The 15,626-nt window shown below is 41.1% G+C and overlaps 1 protein-coding gene across 4 annotated transcripts in view; it reads left to right on the plus strand.

The window, feature by feature from the left end:
- Nucleotides 1-1,475: 1,475 nt before the first annotated feature.
- The window catches only part of UGGT1 (UDP-glucose glycoprotein glucosyltransferase 1), a 46,068-nt gene continuing 31,917 nt past the window's right edge, over nt 1,476-15,626 (plus strand). For 2 of the 4 annotated variants that reach the window (XR_015222395.1, XM_086618007.1), the window contains exons 1-12: nt 1,535-1,572; nt 3,478-3,613; nt 4,051-4,186; nt 5,998-6,080; nt 6,632-6,762; nt 7,613-7,725; nt 8,869-9,043; nt 10,450-10,546; nt 12,269-12,347; nt 12,557-12,657; nt 13,533-13,632; nt 14,718-14,778. Coding sequence is in view for 3 of the 4 variants with exons in the window: in XM_086618007.1 (XP_086474133.1) it covers nt 4,062-4,186; nt 5,998-6,080; nt 6,632-6,762; nt 7,613-7,725; nt 8,869-9,043; nt 10,450-10,546; nt 12,269-12,347; nt 12,557-12,657; nt 13,533-13,632; nt 14,718-14,778 (1,065 nt within the window). In the remaining variant the exon portion in view is untranslated. Of the gene's footprint in view, nt 1,573-2,833; nt 2,910-3,477; nt 3,614-4,050; nt 4,187-5,997; nt 6,081-6,631; nt 6,763-7,612; nt 7,726-8,868; nt 9,044-10,449; nt 10,547-12,268; nt 12,348-12,556; nt 12,658-13,532; nt 13,633-14,717; nt 14,779-15,626 lie in introns of those variants that run through there. The other 2 variants (XM_086618008.1, XM_086618006.1) reach the window with 2 other exon arrangements.

Below are 15,626 nucleotides of genomic sequence, written 5' to 3' on the forward strand. Positions count from 1 at the left end.
TGACGTTATTCTCATTTAGGTCCTTACGTCTTCAAGCTTAGAGACAAAGCCAGATAAACAACTGTTGTTTTCAGAGTTTTAGTCATATTTTAAAATGAAATCAGAAAAAAACCCTTGCAATTACAGAATCACATCTGAGTAATCCCTAATTTTGCCTTGCAAACCTTTCAGGTTTGTGTTGTGAACAACCCTGCAGCAGCTGTTAAGAAAGCTTCAGGCACAGCCAGTGATTAGGTTTGCTCTGGAGGGTTACTGCTCTTCAGGATGACCATCAATCAGAACGCGAGGCTTGTCCTGTGGCTTGACTCTGGGGACACCACCCTTGCCCTTGTCAGAGATACTTTGCCTGGCTGGACTCCAGCTTTATTCCGGCTCAACACCTTTCAAATGAGATGTGTGGTTCTGCTCCCCCATTCCTGTGACTCAAGAACATCACAGTAATGCTACAAAACATTCAGAGGATGTGGCAAGGATAGTAGGACACGGAGCAGGTGAAGAATGGCTAAATGGAGTTGGCATCTTTGGGCTGGAAAAGGGACAGTTCAGAGGGAGAGTTGTAAAATCGTAAACGGTGTACAGAAGGTTAATAAAGAACAACTGTTTTGTATCTGCCATATGCTGCTTTCATTTTCCCTCATAGTTAAACAAATGAACAAATGAAAGAAACTGTTCTTTGCACAAAGCGTGACTGAGTTGTGGGACTTCTTTTCAATAGGATGAGCTGCCAACTAGACAATGAAAGAAACAACACCATCCACCTTTGCCTGCCTCTGCCATTACCTACTTAAACTGAGACTGCACAAATGTTCTGGAAAAACCATTGCTCTGTGTTCGCCCTGATCTTACACCCTTACCTACATGCCCCACGGCTCTGGTGGCGACGCAGCCTTGAACTAAACGGGTCCGTACTGACCCAATACGGCTGTTCTCACCTTCTAGGGTGCCTCTCCCCCCCGCGATGCAGGTGACAGCTCGCGGACACACTAAGAGGCCTGTGACAACGCAGAACCCTGCCGTAAGGCCGCTGAAGGGAGCGGGATGTCGGCGAAGCAGCACTCAAACCCACACCGCTTCCGACCCCCTCATGGCGGCGGCCGGCCAGGCCGCGGGCGTTACGGCGGGGACCGGGCTCTCCGGAGCGACCGCACCGCGGCGGGCTCGTCCGAAACGTGCATCCGCTCGCCTGCCGTCTCACCGGGGCGGCCGCTCCGCGGGCGCACACGACGCCGGTAACGCCGGCAGCGCGGCGGGACGCGGCGACCCGGCCCTCAACCGCGGCTGAGGCAGGCTCCGGGCTTCGCGGCGCCGGGAACGGGACCCGGAGGGAGCGCAAGATGCGCCGCCCCGCACGGCCCTCCCGCCCGCCGGCCGGGCCCCGCGCCCAGCGGTGGGAGCGCAGCGGGGAACAGCCGCCGACCGAGACTCCCCCAAGATGGCGGCCGGGCGACAGTCTAGCGCTGCCCCCGCCTGACTCTATGGCGGCGCGGCCCCTCTCGCCCGGCGGCGGAAGCGCCGTGCCCGGAAGCGGCGAGAGCGGTACGAGCCGGAAGGGAGCGCGGCGGCCGCTCGCAGGTGCGGTTACCACGGCGACCCGCGCGCGGGAGAGACGAGTGGAGCGGGGAGGGCGGGCGGCGGGAGCGCGCGGGGCCGCCTCCCTCGGGGCGTCTCCGCCGCGCGGGGGAGGCGGGGAGCGGCCGCGGGGCTCGGCGGGCCCCGGGGGCGGCTGCGGTGGGGCGGGAGGCCTGTGGCAGCCGCCCCTCAGGCCCCGCGGAGAGGAGCATCGCGGCGGCGACGGAGCCCCTCGAAAGCCGTGCGGCCTCCGCGCCCCGCCGGCGGCGGTCAGTCAGCGGAGAGCGGCCGGAAAGCGGCGGAGGCCGCGCGCAGGGGTTAAATGCCCTTCGCCGCTCGGGAGCGGGCGCCTGATTTATCTGTTTCTGGAGTCATGGGAGGTGCCCGCGCTCCCGCTATTCGTGCCTCGCGTGGCAGCGCAGTGCGGCGGGCGAGGCTCAGTTTTCATAAAACCTGGGTGTTGGCGAGGAGCCAGAACAAATTACTTCCCGTCAAAGCTCCTCAAGCATGGGATGCGGGGCTCGTCAGCTCCACGCCATGCTTCACTTTCGGTATCTATAGCACGGCAGCGGGACAGCCGTGCTCTGACAGGAGCTGCCCGGCTGTTACCGGTGATACCGGTGACCTTTACCGCTCACAGTACTCGGCTCAGACAGGTACCTTCTTGTAGCGTTGCGGCCTTGGCGCTGGGAGCTGGCATCTGTGCCCACGGCGCTGGATCTCCTCCTGTCATGAATGTTTATTCCTGCGCCTTATGTTCTCCATGGTAGTTTTTTTTTTTTTTCCTCCGCGATACTGGTCTTTCCTTTGTTCTATGGCTGTTATTATTCAGGGAGTGTAGATATTTCTAATCTGCAGGGTTTCAGTTGGGTAGACTGGTGTCGGGAGATGGATGTGTCTTTTTTTCCTGTTTCATATAGAAAAAGGCTTTTATTACAGTCTCTCACAGAATGGGAAAACAGGCATGACCGAGTCGCATGGGAGCTCTCATCATAAGAGTGCAGTACGGTATATTCATTTACGTGTTCCAAACTGCTGTGTGTGATTTGCAGTGAATAAGAAGGCCCAGATTCTGGGAGGAACTGCAAACCTTGTTTTTTTGTTGCGCTTGGCGGAAGCCAAGGTTTCACTCCACAAATATTGACTAAGCTTCCTCCTCTGCACACAGCGAGGGGTGGCTGTAACCGTTCCGTGTCATGCGATGCCGTCTGTCTGCTTCCCGGGTGCAGCGTAAAGCAAATGCCACGTGCAGCTGAGCAAGTTGCCCTTTGTATATTATAGCAGGGCATTTCAGGTTTTATTCGGAAAGAAGGGATGTTGAGATACAGAAAGAGCAATGGGTGAGTGATTGCTGGTGAACTCTCAGCTGGAATAGTGTAAATTCTTAAAGGATGAGGTTGTTTATCTATCTACATATACACAGGTAGAGCTATCGCTACAGTTGTGTAACACATATGCAAAGACAAGTTTTTACATTGAGATCATCATGAAAAAGAGACACGACTTAGATCCTGACAGGCTGTCGGGTGTGATACATCTGGAATTTGAGTGGGTTATTTTTCCAATTGAGGGGCAAATGAAAAACGAGTTATCCAGAAAAATAAGGATTAAGTAGTCAGAGTGTGCCTGGGTGTATATTATTACTCTAGTCAGAGACGGGGGGAAAAAAGCTTGAATTTTTTGAGCCACTAATGGAAAGCTAACAGAAGAATTCCAGTTCTCCAGAAGCTTAAGAGTTGAGGGTGAGGAAATTCCACTCAGCTGTGTTACGGCGAATAGGTCAGAGAACACATAGGCATGAAAGTACACATGAAGGACAATAAAGACATGGCTTCCCCACCCCCAGCTAATTTTGAGCAGTAAGTTGTACCATTTGAGTCTGTCTTCATTGTTTCATTCGTTTTTCAGCTTCTAAAGTTGGTGGTACTTAGTGCACCCAGGAAATGCTTGTTGCTTCATTCCCCAGAGAAGAAGCGCGCAGTACGCAGCAGAACCTAAAGGGCTGACGAGGGAACCCTAACCTTGCCGGGCGCTTCTGCCATTGGTGAGTACACCAGCCGATGTCTGTGCAAACACAGAATGTGACTTTACCTCCCATAAAACCAGCAGGGGGTAGGTTTTCCACCTGGTTTGAAATATGTGCTGCTTGTAATACCTCTTCTTAAAGCAAGCAGTACATGATGTGGGTGTCCCCGAACAGAAGGAAATTTATTTGAAAGCACAAACGCAGAGGAAGATGGAACTGATTTAGGTTTAATTGCAGCACCAGAGTCAGATCTTAAAATCCTTGTCTCTTTTCATGTATTCATAGTATGCTGGAATTTGAAAGCCCAGGTGAGACTGGGATTATCTCACTGATACATTGCATTAGATGGGCCACTGAATCGTAAAATATGCCTTAATATATTTGGTTATGTGAGATTCTGTATTTACAAAAAGAGACAATGCAAAACTAACTTTTTTTTCCTTAATCTTTTTTAGGCTTCTATAAAATGGGAATACTTGCTGCAGTTCTTGGAATCTGGTTCAGCTCTTCACTTGTAAAAGGAGATTCTAAGGCTGTGACAACATCTCTAACTACGAAGTGGTCTTCAACTCCTTTATTACTTGAAACAAGGTAAGTGCATTGTGATTTTTTCATTGATAAATCAGAATATGCTTAGAGGATAAAGTAATGTGTTCTCTTTTTCATTTGTTTTGTGGTGCTCTGCATTCTGGTTGTTGTAACTCATTGGCAGTAATAACACGTAGTTGAACGTGATCATTGCTGTGATTGGGGAGACGGGATGAATATTTTAAAGGAGACAGTAGTAGCTTTTTCATGGTAAAATCTTTCATTGTGCATTAGAACAAACATTAATAACAATGAATAATTCCACATTAAGTATATCTTGCCTTATGAAGTTTGATTCAAAGCACTAGTTAGAGAAGTTTAGCAAGATCTTGTAAGATTCCATAGTAAAAGATTTTTTCCTTCAATGATGACTGTAGGTTTTGATACAAATCTGTTGTTTGCATATGTTTAGCTCAGTTAAGCTTGAGTTTAACTTTGTGTGAGTTGTGCATTCATTATCTAAAAGTCAGCTGCTTCAAGGGTTGTGCAAGTCAGCGTGGGAAGATTTCTATGGTATTAAAGACTGGTTTTTTTTTATTTAAAAAGAAAGCAAAATGCTGTCTTTTCATTGCCAGTCTACTTAGCACTTTAGAAATCCTCATCATTTCATTTAGTGGTACTCTAATTTGGAGATGTCTATGCAAAATAGGACTTATAGATTTTTGTGTGTGTGTTTAATTTTCTATCACGTAAGGGTGTTGTCATGTATGGAATTCTGCCCGTGTTATTGCAGATTGACTCACATGAAAACAGTTGATGAGTTTCATTCAAATGGGCATGGCTTTGCCTGATAGGACAGGTGTGTCCTAGGTGAAATTACTTTTCTGTAACCTTCTCTATAGAAGATGAAGTTTGAAGACTGAAAAATCCTTTAGCAGTAAAATGCAAAGCTTGAGTGTTAATGCCAGGGTCTAAATAGCCTGACAATGCAAGACGTTTGCTGGGGAAGAGCTCACCTCAGAAGTCTGTGAAATAGTAAGCAAATAATTAAAATAATGTGCCAAAGGCTTGATATCTAACCTAACCATTCTATTCAAAGAGGGTAAGTAGGATTGTTCATCTGGGGTGAATTGCAGAATGATGCAGCACTGCAGTGTAAAATCATTCCCACTGTTCAATTTACTCAGCCCAGCGCTGCAATTCATTACCCAATTGTTAAGTGCTTATCACCTTAGGTTAGAACAGGCTGAAATGAACACACGAGCTATCCTGCCAGCTGGCAGGCTCCAAATCTTGTGTTGTAGCATCCTCTAGCATATGAAGCATGTTACAGGTTGACATGATAAAGTATTTGTTGTTAGCAACGTTTAGAGAATAATTTTACTATCTAACATTGTATACCTACCTAATCATATGCCTAAACATGAATTACAACATTGTGATTTGAAGCTGTGACTTTTCCTTTTGCTTATTTAAAAACAAGTAAAAAAACCCCATCAAAGCTAGTAGTTCCAACAAACTACAGTTTGTTACAGCAAAGTGAACAAAAATGTACATTTCTCATAAAAGATAGGGAGCAAAGAGATGCATTAGGGAGGGCAGCTCCAAGCATGTACAGTGCTGTCTGTCAGTGAGAGATTAACAGGTGCTTTACAGGCTTCTCTCACTGTGCGTTTGTCCTGGCTTGCAACTATGATTTGTTTGGGTTTGTTTGGTTTTTAGCTTTCCTGGTCTGCTTTTTCTAGTAACATACGGTTTTCTGATATAGGTAAATATATGGTAGGAGCTAACTTTCTGTAAAGCTTTACAAAGTGTTAGAATTGCAACTTGAAAGAAAATTCATACATCTAGCTAACTTTTCTCTTCTTACGCAGTGAATTTTTATCAGAAGAAGGTCAAGAAAAATTTTGGAATTTTGTTGAAGCCAGTCAAAATATTAAGACATCTGAACATGATGGTAAGTTTTCATAATCTTTTTTTTTTTTGATGATGACTGATAGTTGACATTGTTGAAGAATAAACTAAAATGTTTTGTTTTCCGTTGTGTATAGTAGAAGTCAAATGAGGGCTGATTTCACCAGTGTTTTTACTGCAAAGCGCTCAAGGCTTTTGTATATCGGTTTGACAAAAGCTGCAGTGGACGAAGCTGAAACATGTTTTACTTGCCAGTTTCTGTTTCAACATGAAGTATAAAATTTTATAAAAGCTTTTTCTCTGTGTTTCTATTTCTCAACTGGAATTAAATGGGAGCTTTTAACTGTTTCCCTCCTCCTCCTCAGGCTTATGTTTGCATCCTCAGGAATGTATATAAGTATACTCTCATGGATCTCTGATAAGTTCATTCTCAACCTGAACTGGTTGGAATGAAAATTGAGGCGGAACAGTCACGTGCATATTTACAATTAATGTCACGGGCTTCTGTTAGTATAAATCACGAGTAAGATGAAAACATCCTTTTCAGTGAGAATATGGTATAGAAAGATAACTGCTTATACTTTGACTTTGCAGGTAGTGATTATTCCTCTTACCATGAAATGCTGAAAGTAGCCTGCCAGACTCTGTCTCCTTTGCAGCAGAATTTGCTGAAATTTTCCTTGTCCCTACGCTCTTATTCTGCAACAGTTCAAGCTTTTCAACAGGTTAGTACAGCACAGGGGAACTTCTCAAGTGATTCGCAGAGCATTCCATAAGGTCCAGGAAGGAGTGAGCTGTGTAAGGAGACATTTGAGAATATCAAAAGTCTTGAACTGATTAAGTGCTCCATTAACCTAAGCTGAAGAGCATACGTATATTCTAATTTCATTCGATGCCAAATTTGAGTCCATCTGTCTAAAGCAGACTAGAGAATTGGGATTTTGAAATGTCTGCATACCTTTGATGCCTGCTGCACTAATAAATGTATGAAGATTTTTATAAGGAATATCCCTGTGGCTCTGTTGGTACTTGTGGTGCTGCTGATGTTCCATTATTCAGTTGTACTTACTTGAAGATAGTAATCCATGAGTATATAGCTCTAATGATCGGAACATATAAATGGAAGTTTGTTGTACTCTCTGTTCTTTTTCAAAGTCGGGGTATCGTGTCATTGCGAATTGTCTCACATCATAATGTGCTTTATCTAAGGAGACAAATTCCTTTTTCATCTGGAATAATTTTATCACTTGATGTTTAACAGATATAGAGGTTTCTGATGTGTAATGCAAAAAAAACCCCAACAAAAGTCTCACAATTGCAAGCCTCGCTTTTGTACCTGGAACTCATATTACAGTTAATAGTAATAGCGTGGAAAACTATTTATAATAAGTTAAGACTTAATTCTGAATTTTGCAATTTTTACCTTGCATTTAAATTACGTAATAAACAGGGAAGAAGTATCAATTTAGTGTTTAGGGAATTGAAGAGCAACTGCTACAGAGTTACACTGTTATAATTTTCATTTGTTCTAAGGGCAAACGTTCAACCTACTGTATTATAAATATTTTAATACAGATAGCAGCAGATGAACCTCCACCAAAGGGCTGTACCCTCTTTTTTTCTGTGCATGGGGAGAAGACATGTGAATTTGACTCTCTTGGAAGCCTTTTACAGGCAGCTGCAGAAAGGTATTTGCTTTAATTGCCTATCATTGGATTAGCTCTTAAAATTCAGCCTACTTAGACTTACTGCTCTAAAGAGATTGTTAGAAATCCATAGTTTCTACATTCTTCAGTATTGGTTTATACTGTCCATCGCTTGCACAGGAGTGGCAGTCCCTTATTAATCCAGATGAGAATGATTGTTTTCTTCTCCCTTGTTCTTTGATATCCTGCTGGGAGGAGGAGTGCTGTGAAAGTGCACAGGAAAAGCTGGAAACAATTTGTTGCAGGACAGTAGGAATTCTGAGGAATATGTGAAGCCTTTAGTATGTAGGGAGAAAGAGCTGGGCTGCATATTAAAATGGTAGTATGACAGAGATTGTTTAATGAATGGCTTGAAGCACGCATACTATTTTTTCCCCTGCGTAATTTTCTTAGCATTAACAAAGAAAACTATCACCACACAATATAGTTCAAATTCAGATTTCTTTGCAAGACTAACTTTTAGTAACAAAAAGAAACTATAAAATAAAATACCTATTTAGGAAAAAACCCCCACCCTTAAATTTCAGTTTGTCTCCATAGTAATCTTGGTAGTTTTGGTTTTTGTAAGCATAAAGGTTCCTTTCGTCTATGCGCAGACATACAGCATCTATAGCTCACATGCTATTTTTCTGACTTTCTGGAAATATTTTAAATATTTCTTTGTATTTTAGACAAAATTTAAAAACAGAAGTTGAAAATAGTCTTCTCATTCACTTTCTTCTTTGTATACTAAGCCAAGGATAAGGTTCTCTTGAATTTCAGTTCCTGGAACATTTGCTCTGTTGGCCTTTTATTTTTTTAAATATAGAATTTATGATTCACCACTGAGGGGAAAAAAAGTTAATTAAAAATTTAAGGGAAGTGGTTAATTTTTAAAATAAGGGTCATGGTAGTTCAAAATAGCACCTAGCTACTTGTTTCATTTTCATGTGTCCTTTTTTAACAAAACTTTATCAAAATGCATCAAGTACTACTGACCTTGATAGTATGTGGGAATAGCTTGACATATGTATTCAGTGAAGACAGGAACAGTGATTAAACATGAGAAAAAGAAATTTTGCATCTTGCATGGAGTGAGGAAATGCTGTGAATCACAGTGTGATAATATTCAACGCTTGCTCTTAGGCCAAAGCCGTTTTTGTTCAAAGGAGACCACAAGTACCCAGTGTCAGACCCTGAAAGTCCTGTCGTCATACTTTACGCTGAGATTGGCTCGGAGGAGTTCTACAGGTACCATAAGAGGCTTGTGTTAAAGGCTGAGGCAGGAGAAATCACTTATGTCCTCAGACACTATATTGCTGTAAGTATATTTGTCAGAGGTATTTGACACAGAAACAGTAACTGGCCTGGGTTGTAAAAAAGAAAAATGGTTATTCCCTTTAAATTGACGTTTGCATGATGTGTTCCTGCTTGGTATTTATTTTGAACACTCAAAGTTTATTCTTTATTGCATGTAGCTGAGGAATTCAGAATATTTAAAATCCCACAATTGTTTAAATGAGAGGATCATTTGATTTTATAAATAAATTTCATGTAAATTACAGGGTTTAATCTGAAAAAAAAAACGTTACTCTACCTATATTAGATTAGAAGAAATAGTAAAATCTTTCCACAGTCAGGCCACTTAGTTACTTGAGACGAAAAGCAGGGATTAACCTTAAGGTACCATTTTCAAATGAAAAGCACTGTTTCTGTACCAATTGTATTCCAGAACCACTTACCAGTCATAGAATCATAGAATCACAGAGTGGTTAGGGTTGGAAGGGACCTCAAAGATCATCTAGTTCCAACCCCCCTGCCCTGGGCAGGGACACCTTCCACTATACCAGGCTGCTAGTGCAATGTATCCTTTTTTCCATCTCCCTCCCCTAAATTGCCCCAAACCACTCAATTAGTGTTTAACTCTGCATTTCAAAGACTCTGAGAAATTTGAGTTGACTTTTTTCCTGGATATTGCTTAATGTTGCTAAAACCTGCAGCATAGCAGCATCCAGACTTGAATGCAAAAGAAGTATCAACTGGTTCACTTCTAGCGAAATTTGCCCTTTTGATGAAGTAGTCACACATTGCATACACCACTTTCTTTTTAAAAAGGAATTCGTTTATCGATGTTGGGAGGAGTACTTACGTTCAAAATTAAGTGTATTACGCAATAGATCTTGATACAGTTGTGTGACTCCTGTATACTTCAAAATACTTCTAACAAGTGATCATGTTTGTTTCCCATTAAAGTCGGAAGTAATTATGTGTCTTTTGAGTCCCTGATTTATCCATTTTTTTTGTAATTCCATGTTGTAACTCTTCAGTGAATGTTTCATTTTTGAACTTCACAGCTGAAGTTCTTTTCCCTCCTCTGTCTGATTTGATGACGTGAGTCTATCCTGCTCTGCTTGGCTTACACGCAGAATCCTGAAAACATTGTTTTGTATTCCATTTTGCTTTGTGGTTTTTGGTGTTTTTTTTTGTTCATAGAGATATCTTTGCTCTTTGAACTTCAAAAAGTTTTGCTGAAATACAATAGGAAATATAATTATTATAGTACATTCCTGCAGAATCACTCTTTGTGCTTGTTTCTCCCTTATGCATGACCAGTTATGTCTGAAATGTGTACCAGCTTGAGGTTTCTTCACTTTGGGAAATGGCAGCTTCTAATTTGTACACCAGAACAAAGAGTGGCAATATTGTACTGTTGGCTTTTCCTTCCAGAATCCCAGTCAAGAAAAAGTCTACCTCTCAGGCTATGGTGTGGAACTGGCTATTAAAAGTACAGAATATAAGGCCAAGGATGATACGCAGGTGAAAGGTGAATTGTTATTTTAGCTACTTTAATGTGAAATTTTAATTTTACAAAGATAATATTATGTTTCTTTTAATAGTAATGACCGTTTGTCTGAATGGCAGATATTCTTTCTTCTGATCTGAAATCACCAAAATCACGGTCCTCTCTTCCTCGCTCTTTTGGGATTATGTTCTTTACGAAACGTTATCTTTGCCGTGCTACTTTTATATCTGAGAAATGCTGGATGCAATGGGGTCATGACTCTGAACTAGATCTTACTAATGGCACTACTACTGCAACTAATTTTTCACTGGAAAACTGGATTATCTGCGGATGCAAAGCAGTTCCTCTACCTTACTTTCCTTTAGCTTATCCATCCTCAGAGCAGAATGTGTTTCCCGTTGTTGTTCTTTGGGAAAACAGAACTTAGAATTCGGAATGTTTTTTTTGCTTTTACTGCTTTCTTTAGAGCATTGGTCTCTGTTTTGCAAACTCTTATGGACCTACCAAAACTATTTTGTTACAGTAATTTTTTTGTGTGTGTGTATACTTTTTGATTACATGTGCACACACATATAGAACTCCAGGATTTCCTGCTTTTATCTTGGACTTACATTTAAAAAAAAAAATTAGTTTGAGTTAACAGTTGAGGAGAAGATAACTCAGATTTTGAATTGAGTTATTTAGCATTTTGCAATTTTATCAGCTTCTAGATACAGATCTAAACTCTGACTCATAAGATATTGCCACGATCTACAGTGTAGACACATAAAGCCTTTGGTCTTTATTTGTAAAAGTATTTAATTTTAAGAGAAACTAACATACTAGAGGAGGTGATCTAACTTAACATTTTTATTAGTGTGTGAGAATTTCCATTAATTTGTCATCAGAGAGTCATGCAAAAGCCCTGATACTGTTTGTAGAACAGGACATTGGAGGCCTCTGTCTTTTCAGTTGGGGGGAAGTAATTCTGGGAAAGATTTGTTAATTGTAAATTTGTGAAGTTTTATAACGATCAGTAATTCTAATTCAGTAATCTAAAATGTTTTACAAAATGGACAAACTGCACTTGCATTGCTATGAGCTGCAAATAGCTCACAGTAAGCTCTAGGTTAGCGGTATATCGTTCTCATCCAGCTCCTGTCTGATTCTGGGAACATTCTGACTGTGCAGTCTGTTATTCATGCCTGTGCTGTTCTGGCTTGTCCAGAAGGAAACACTGATCTAAAACATCACAACCTCTAGTTAGACTTGAGCATAAAACATATAGATGGGAGCTGGCTTGTGTCCAGCTAGTTCGAGGATCACGTGAGTCTTTTGCACAGAGTCCTTTTGATGGCTAAGCCCAGAATTGGACTTTACTCGGATGCTATTTTTTATCGTGTATTTTGGAGCTAAAATCAGGGTTGTGTTGACAATTGAAGTTTAGCACTTACTCTACAAAACTGGCATGTCCTGGAAGCTCCTAGGTCCTTGTGAATTCCTCTGCAATGCCTAGGTCTCTGAGATTTCCACTCATCTTAAGCTTTTCCTTCTTAATAATCCAATTTGGTTTTGTTTCAGCTGTTACAGTGTCCATTTGTAAAGGTAACGTCTCTTGGATACAGATTTAAAAGTAAACTTGAAACTTTCCCACCCTTTCTTCTTTTTGGTTGCTGCAGTGTAGTTTTGTTAAAATGTTCAAAATGAGTATGAGACCTGTTTCTGAATAGCTTGGTAAGAGTGTTCTTCTCTGTGTGCTTACAGGCACAGATGTGAATGCTACGGTAATAGATGAAAATGACCCTATTGATGAAGTGCAGGGGTTTTTGTTTGGAAAACTAAGGTAAAAATCAGTTGTAAGTTATTGGTCTTTGTCATATCAAAAAAACTTGATGCAGAGATGCTGATCTTTTGCCTTGTTACTATCTTTTAAATGTCTGGATTATCCACATGTGTTAGCAGCATACTTTTTCATATGGTAGTTTCTTTGAATTAACAGCAGACTTGCTCATAGGAAACCACAGAAGTTGTTTTACCCTCACACCTTTTTAGGCAGTTGTATCCTGACTTGACAGAAGAGCTGAAAGAGCTTAGAAAACACCTCGTGGAAAGTACCAACGAAATGGCACCTTTGAAAGTATGGCAGTTACAAGGTAATCTGTATGAGGACTTTCAGTGTTGTACTTAATGTAAACGTGTCTTCTTGTGCTCTACACAAATGAGGTTGCTAGTGGCTGTGTACAGTTGAGTTTGAAAATTCCTGCATTGGAAACTACTGGATTTTCTAAAGCTCCTTTGCAGAGTTCTGTTGAAATAGCTTTTAGAAAGACTGTTTCTGTCAGTCTGACAGACAGGACTTCTGAAGTGAGGTTTGCTCTCTATATTGTGAAGTACAGTAGGCCACTCACTCTTAAACTGACTACTTGTTTGATCTGCTAAATGCAGAAAAGCAAAGGAAACGTGAAGTTTCTTTGCATGGTTACATTTTTGCTGTGGAAAGCCGAGATTTCACAAGACCGAAGGAAAACTATATTTCAGAAGTATCTGCATGCAACTCTGGCATGCTTCCCTGGAAATCATCTGTAGAGGCCTGTGGAAAAGCTTTTCATCCTCAGAAAAAAAGAGTAATTTGAAACGCTGAACATATGTTGTAGTCACACAGAATCTACCTATGTCCAACAGATGGCTGTTTATGTTTCCAGCTTGTGAAACAAGTACTCAGACCCCTTCTGAAAGGCAGATCCGCCCACCTCAGCCCAAAAAAAGGTGATGGTCTGGACTCATTGAAGCAACCTGTAGACAGGATACATTGGTTCATTTCAAAAGGGTTGCTTACTTCAAGGCAACAAATAGAAATTGAATGCAGGGAAGAAGATTTTTTTTTTTTTTTTTTTTTAAAGTGTCTAAAGGTGCAGATAGAAAATGAATTCTCATAGGTAACAAATAAGCAAACAGCTTTAGCTTTAAAGTTAAGATGACTCTGCATTGGCTTGTTTTCAGTTCTTGACTTCTATTTTTTCACTTCTAGATTTAAGTTTTCAAACTGCTGCTCGCATTTTGACTGCTCCCCCTGTGGATGCGTTGATGGTCATGAAAGATCTCAGTCAGAACTTTCCTACAAAGGCCAGGTAACTTTAATTATGAGTTCTAGGATGTTTTTTCTGAGCAGAACATGAGACAGGCAGCACTGGTTGGGTTAATGTCCGAGTTTCCATTCGGCTGGAAGCAAACACTGGGCAATGTTTACGCAGAGAAGTTCTTCAGCCTATGGTTACGAAGAGGATCTTACAGTGTTTCTCTTGGATGGCACCTGATGTGGACTGGTGGAAAATTTGACAGAATTACCCATGCTACTTTGTTGTGAAATGCTTCTGAACCTTTTGCATCAAGTCCTCAAGGTTGGATAGGTTTTCTGTTTGGTGGCTTTAACCTTTATGTATTCACTAGATCCCACTCTTCTGGGATTCGCTTTGGCAAACAGCCCAGTCAGTCTCATGCCAGAGATTGATGTGCCATTCCATGTTTTTTTGCATTTTGTCAATGACTGTCTTGAGCATATTCAAATTAATTTCAGGAAATTCAGTCATAACCTGGCCTGCCCAACCAATCTAGAAATAGATTTCTTTTAATAAATTCCATGACCTGGGCTGTGAAGATGGTATTATAAGAGCTCCTCCTTTTTGAGTAGGTGGAGATATACCTGAGAGTAAGAAGAACCTGAATTCTGGTTTTATTTCCCACTAACTGATGTTACGATTGTGCTATTTATAGCTTCTTAAGGTAGGCATTGCATTCTCATTGCATTTTTAGTCAGGTCTGTGAGTGGTACTTGCCATTCACTAGATCCAATGTAAGGAAAGGAATGGGAACCCACAATGAGCAGTGAAATCTCCCTATTTTCTGCTGACAGCCTCTACCTCTATCTTTCTGGCAGCTGTCCATTTTTATTATGGTTCATGTGAAATTAGATACTGAGAGTTGGCATGTGGTTAACATTTTTATGTTCTGTTGAATTATATAGTATAAGAAAAAAATAGTGCATCCTGTTGTTTAATGGTGCCACAAAGTGCCGGTGCTTCTGATGGCAGCTCTTTATACTGGGAGACTAAATATGTTTATATGTAAGGTACAAAAAGTAGAATCAGTAGATATTTAATCTACCCACTAGATAAACAGAAAGATGATTCATAGCATGATGTTTTTATTTCTGTAGAGCCATAACAAAAACAGTTGTTTCTTCGGAACTCCGAGCAGAAGTTGAAGAGAACCAAAAGGTAATGCTTCCAGGAAATAACGTAGTGCTTTTGCACTTAGGTTTTAATAGAACTTCAAGCTTCGAAAATAATTTCTATTAAAAAGTTTGTATTTTGCTCAAGTAATGATCCGGTATTTTCACACACAACTTTGTTGTAGTAAGCATCTAGCAAGTAAAGAAGTGGTGTGTTTTCAAACATGGATTAGGAACATAATTTAGCTTGTTTGTTCAAATATGAAAATATTGGTCAGAAATTCTTTGAGTGAGATCAGCGTGTTGGGGAATGATGATAGGGGATTTTGTTCACAGAGCTGCCCCTATGATGGTTATTCACAGTAGTCCAGTGTGCTGACAGTTACTTGGCAAGCGCTTGTTAATGTATATGAAACTGACCCTCTGTTTGTCACCTGAATTCAGAATCTGTTAATTCAATATATACAATTAACTTTGAATACCATGACAGTACTATGTTGTTAACCCTGAGGGAAATCCTTATTTACAGAAAACAAACAGAATAGGTGGTGTTAGCATTTCCGTGCAGACTGTCTTAATCTGATCTAGAGTACAGGACTGCGTCAAAAATGCGGCAGCAGAAATTTTGACATCTTCTGTCACATCAGTCTTTACTTAGTTTCTGAGTTACCATGTTTGTAGCAACGGCTTGCCAGCTGAAGTTGCAAAGAGGTGGTCAGTATGTTTCTTGTAGGACTGTGCCTGCTGGGTGGCCTTCTTTCAGTCTCTGGTCTAGTTCTTAATTTCAGTGGTCTAGCAGATGTGTAAAGACTGAATGTCATAGCACTACTTGTCCTGGGTAACAGTTAAAAAGAGGCTGATTTCAAGTTACTGATTTTAGGTTTTGATTGTATT

This window comes from Tauraco erythrolophus, chromosome 11 (assembly GCF_009769465.1).
Source record: "Tauraco erythrolophus isolate bTauEry1 chromosome 11, bTauEry1.pri, whole genome shotgun sequence".
In the NCBI taxonomy this organism is placed as follows: Eukaryota; Metazoa; Chordata; class Aves; order Musophagiformes; family Musophagidae; genus Tauraco; species Tauraco erythrolophus.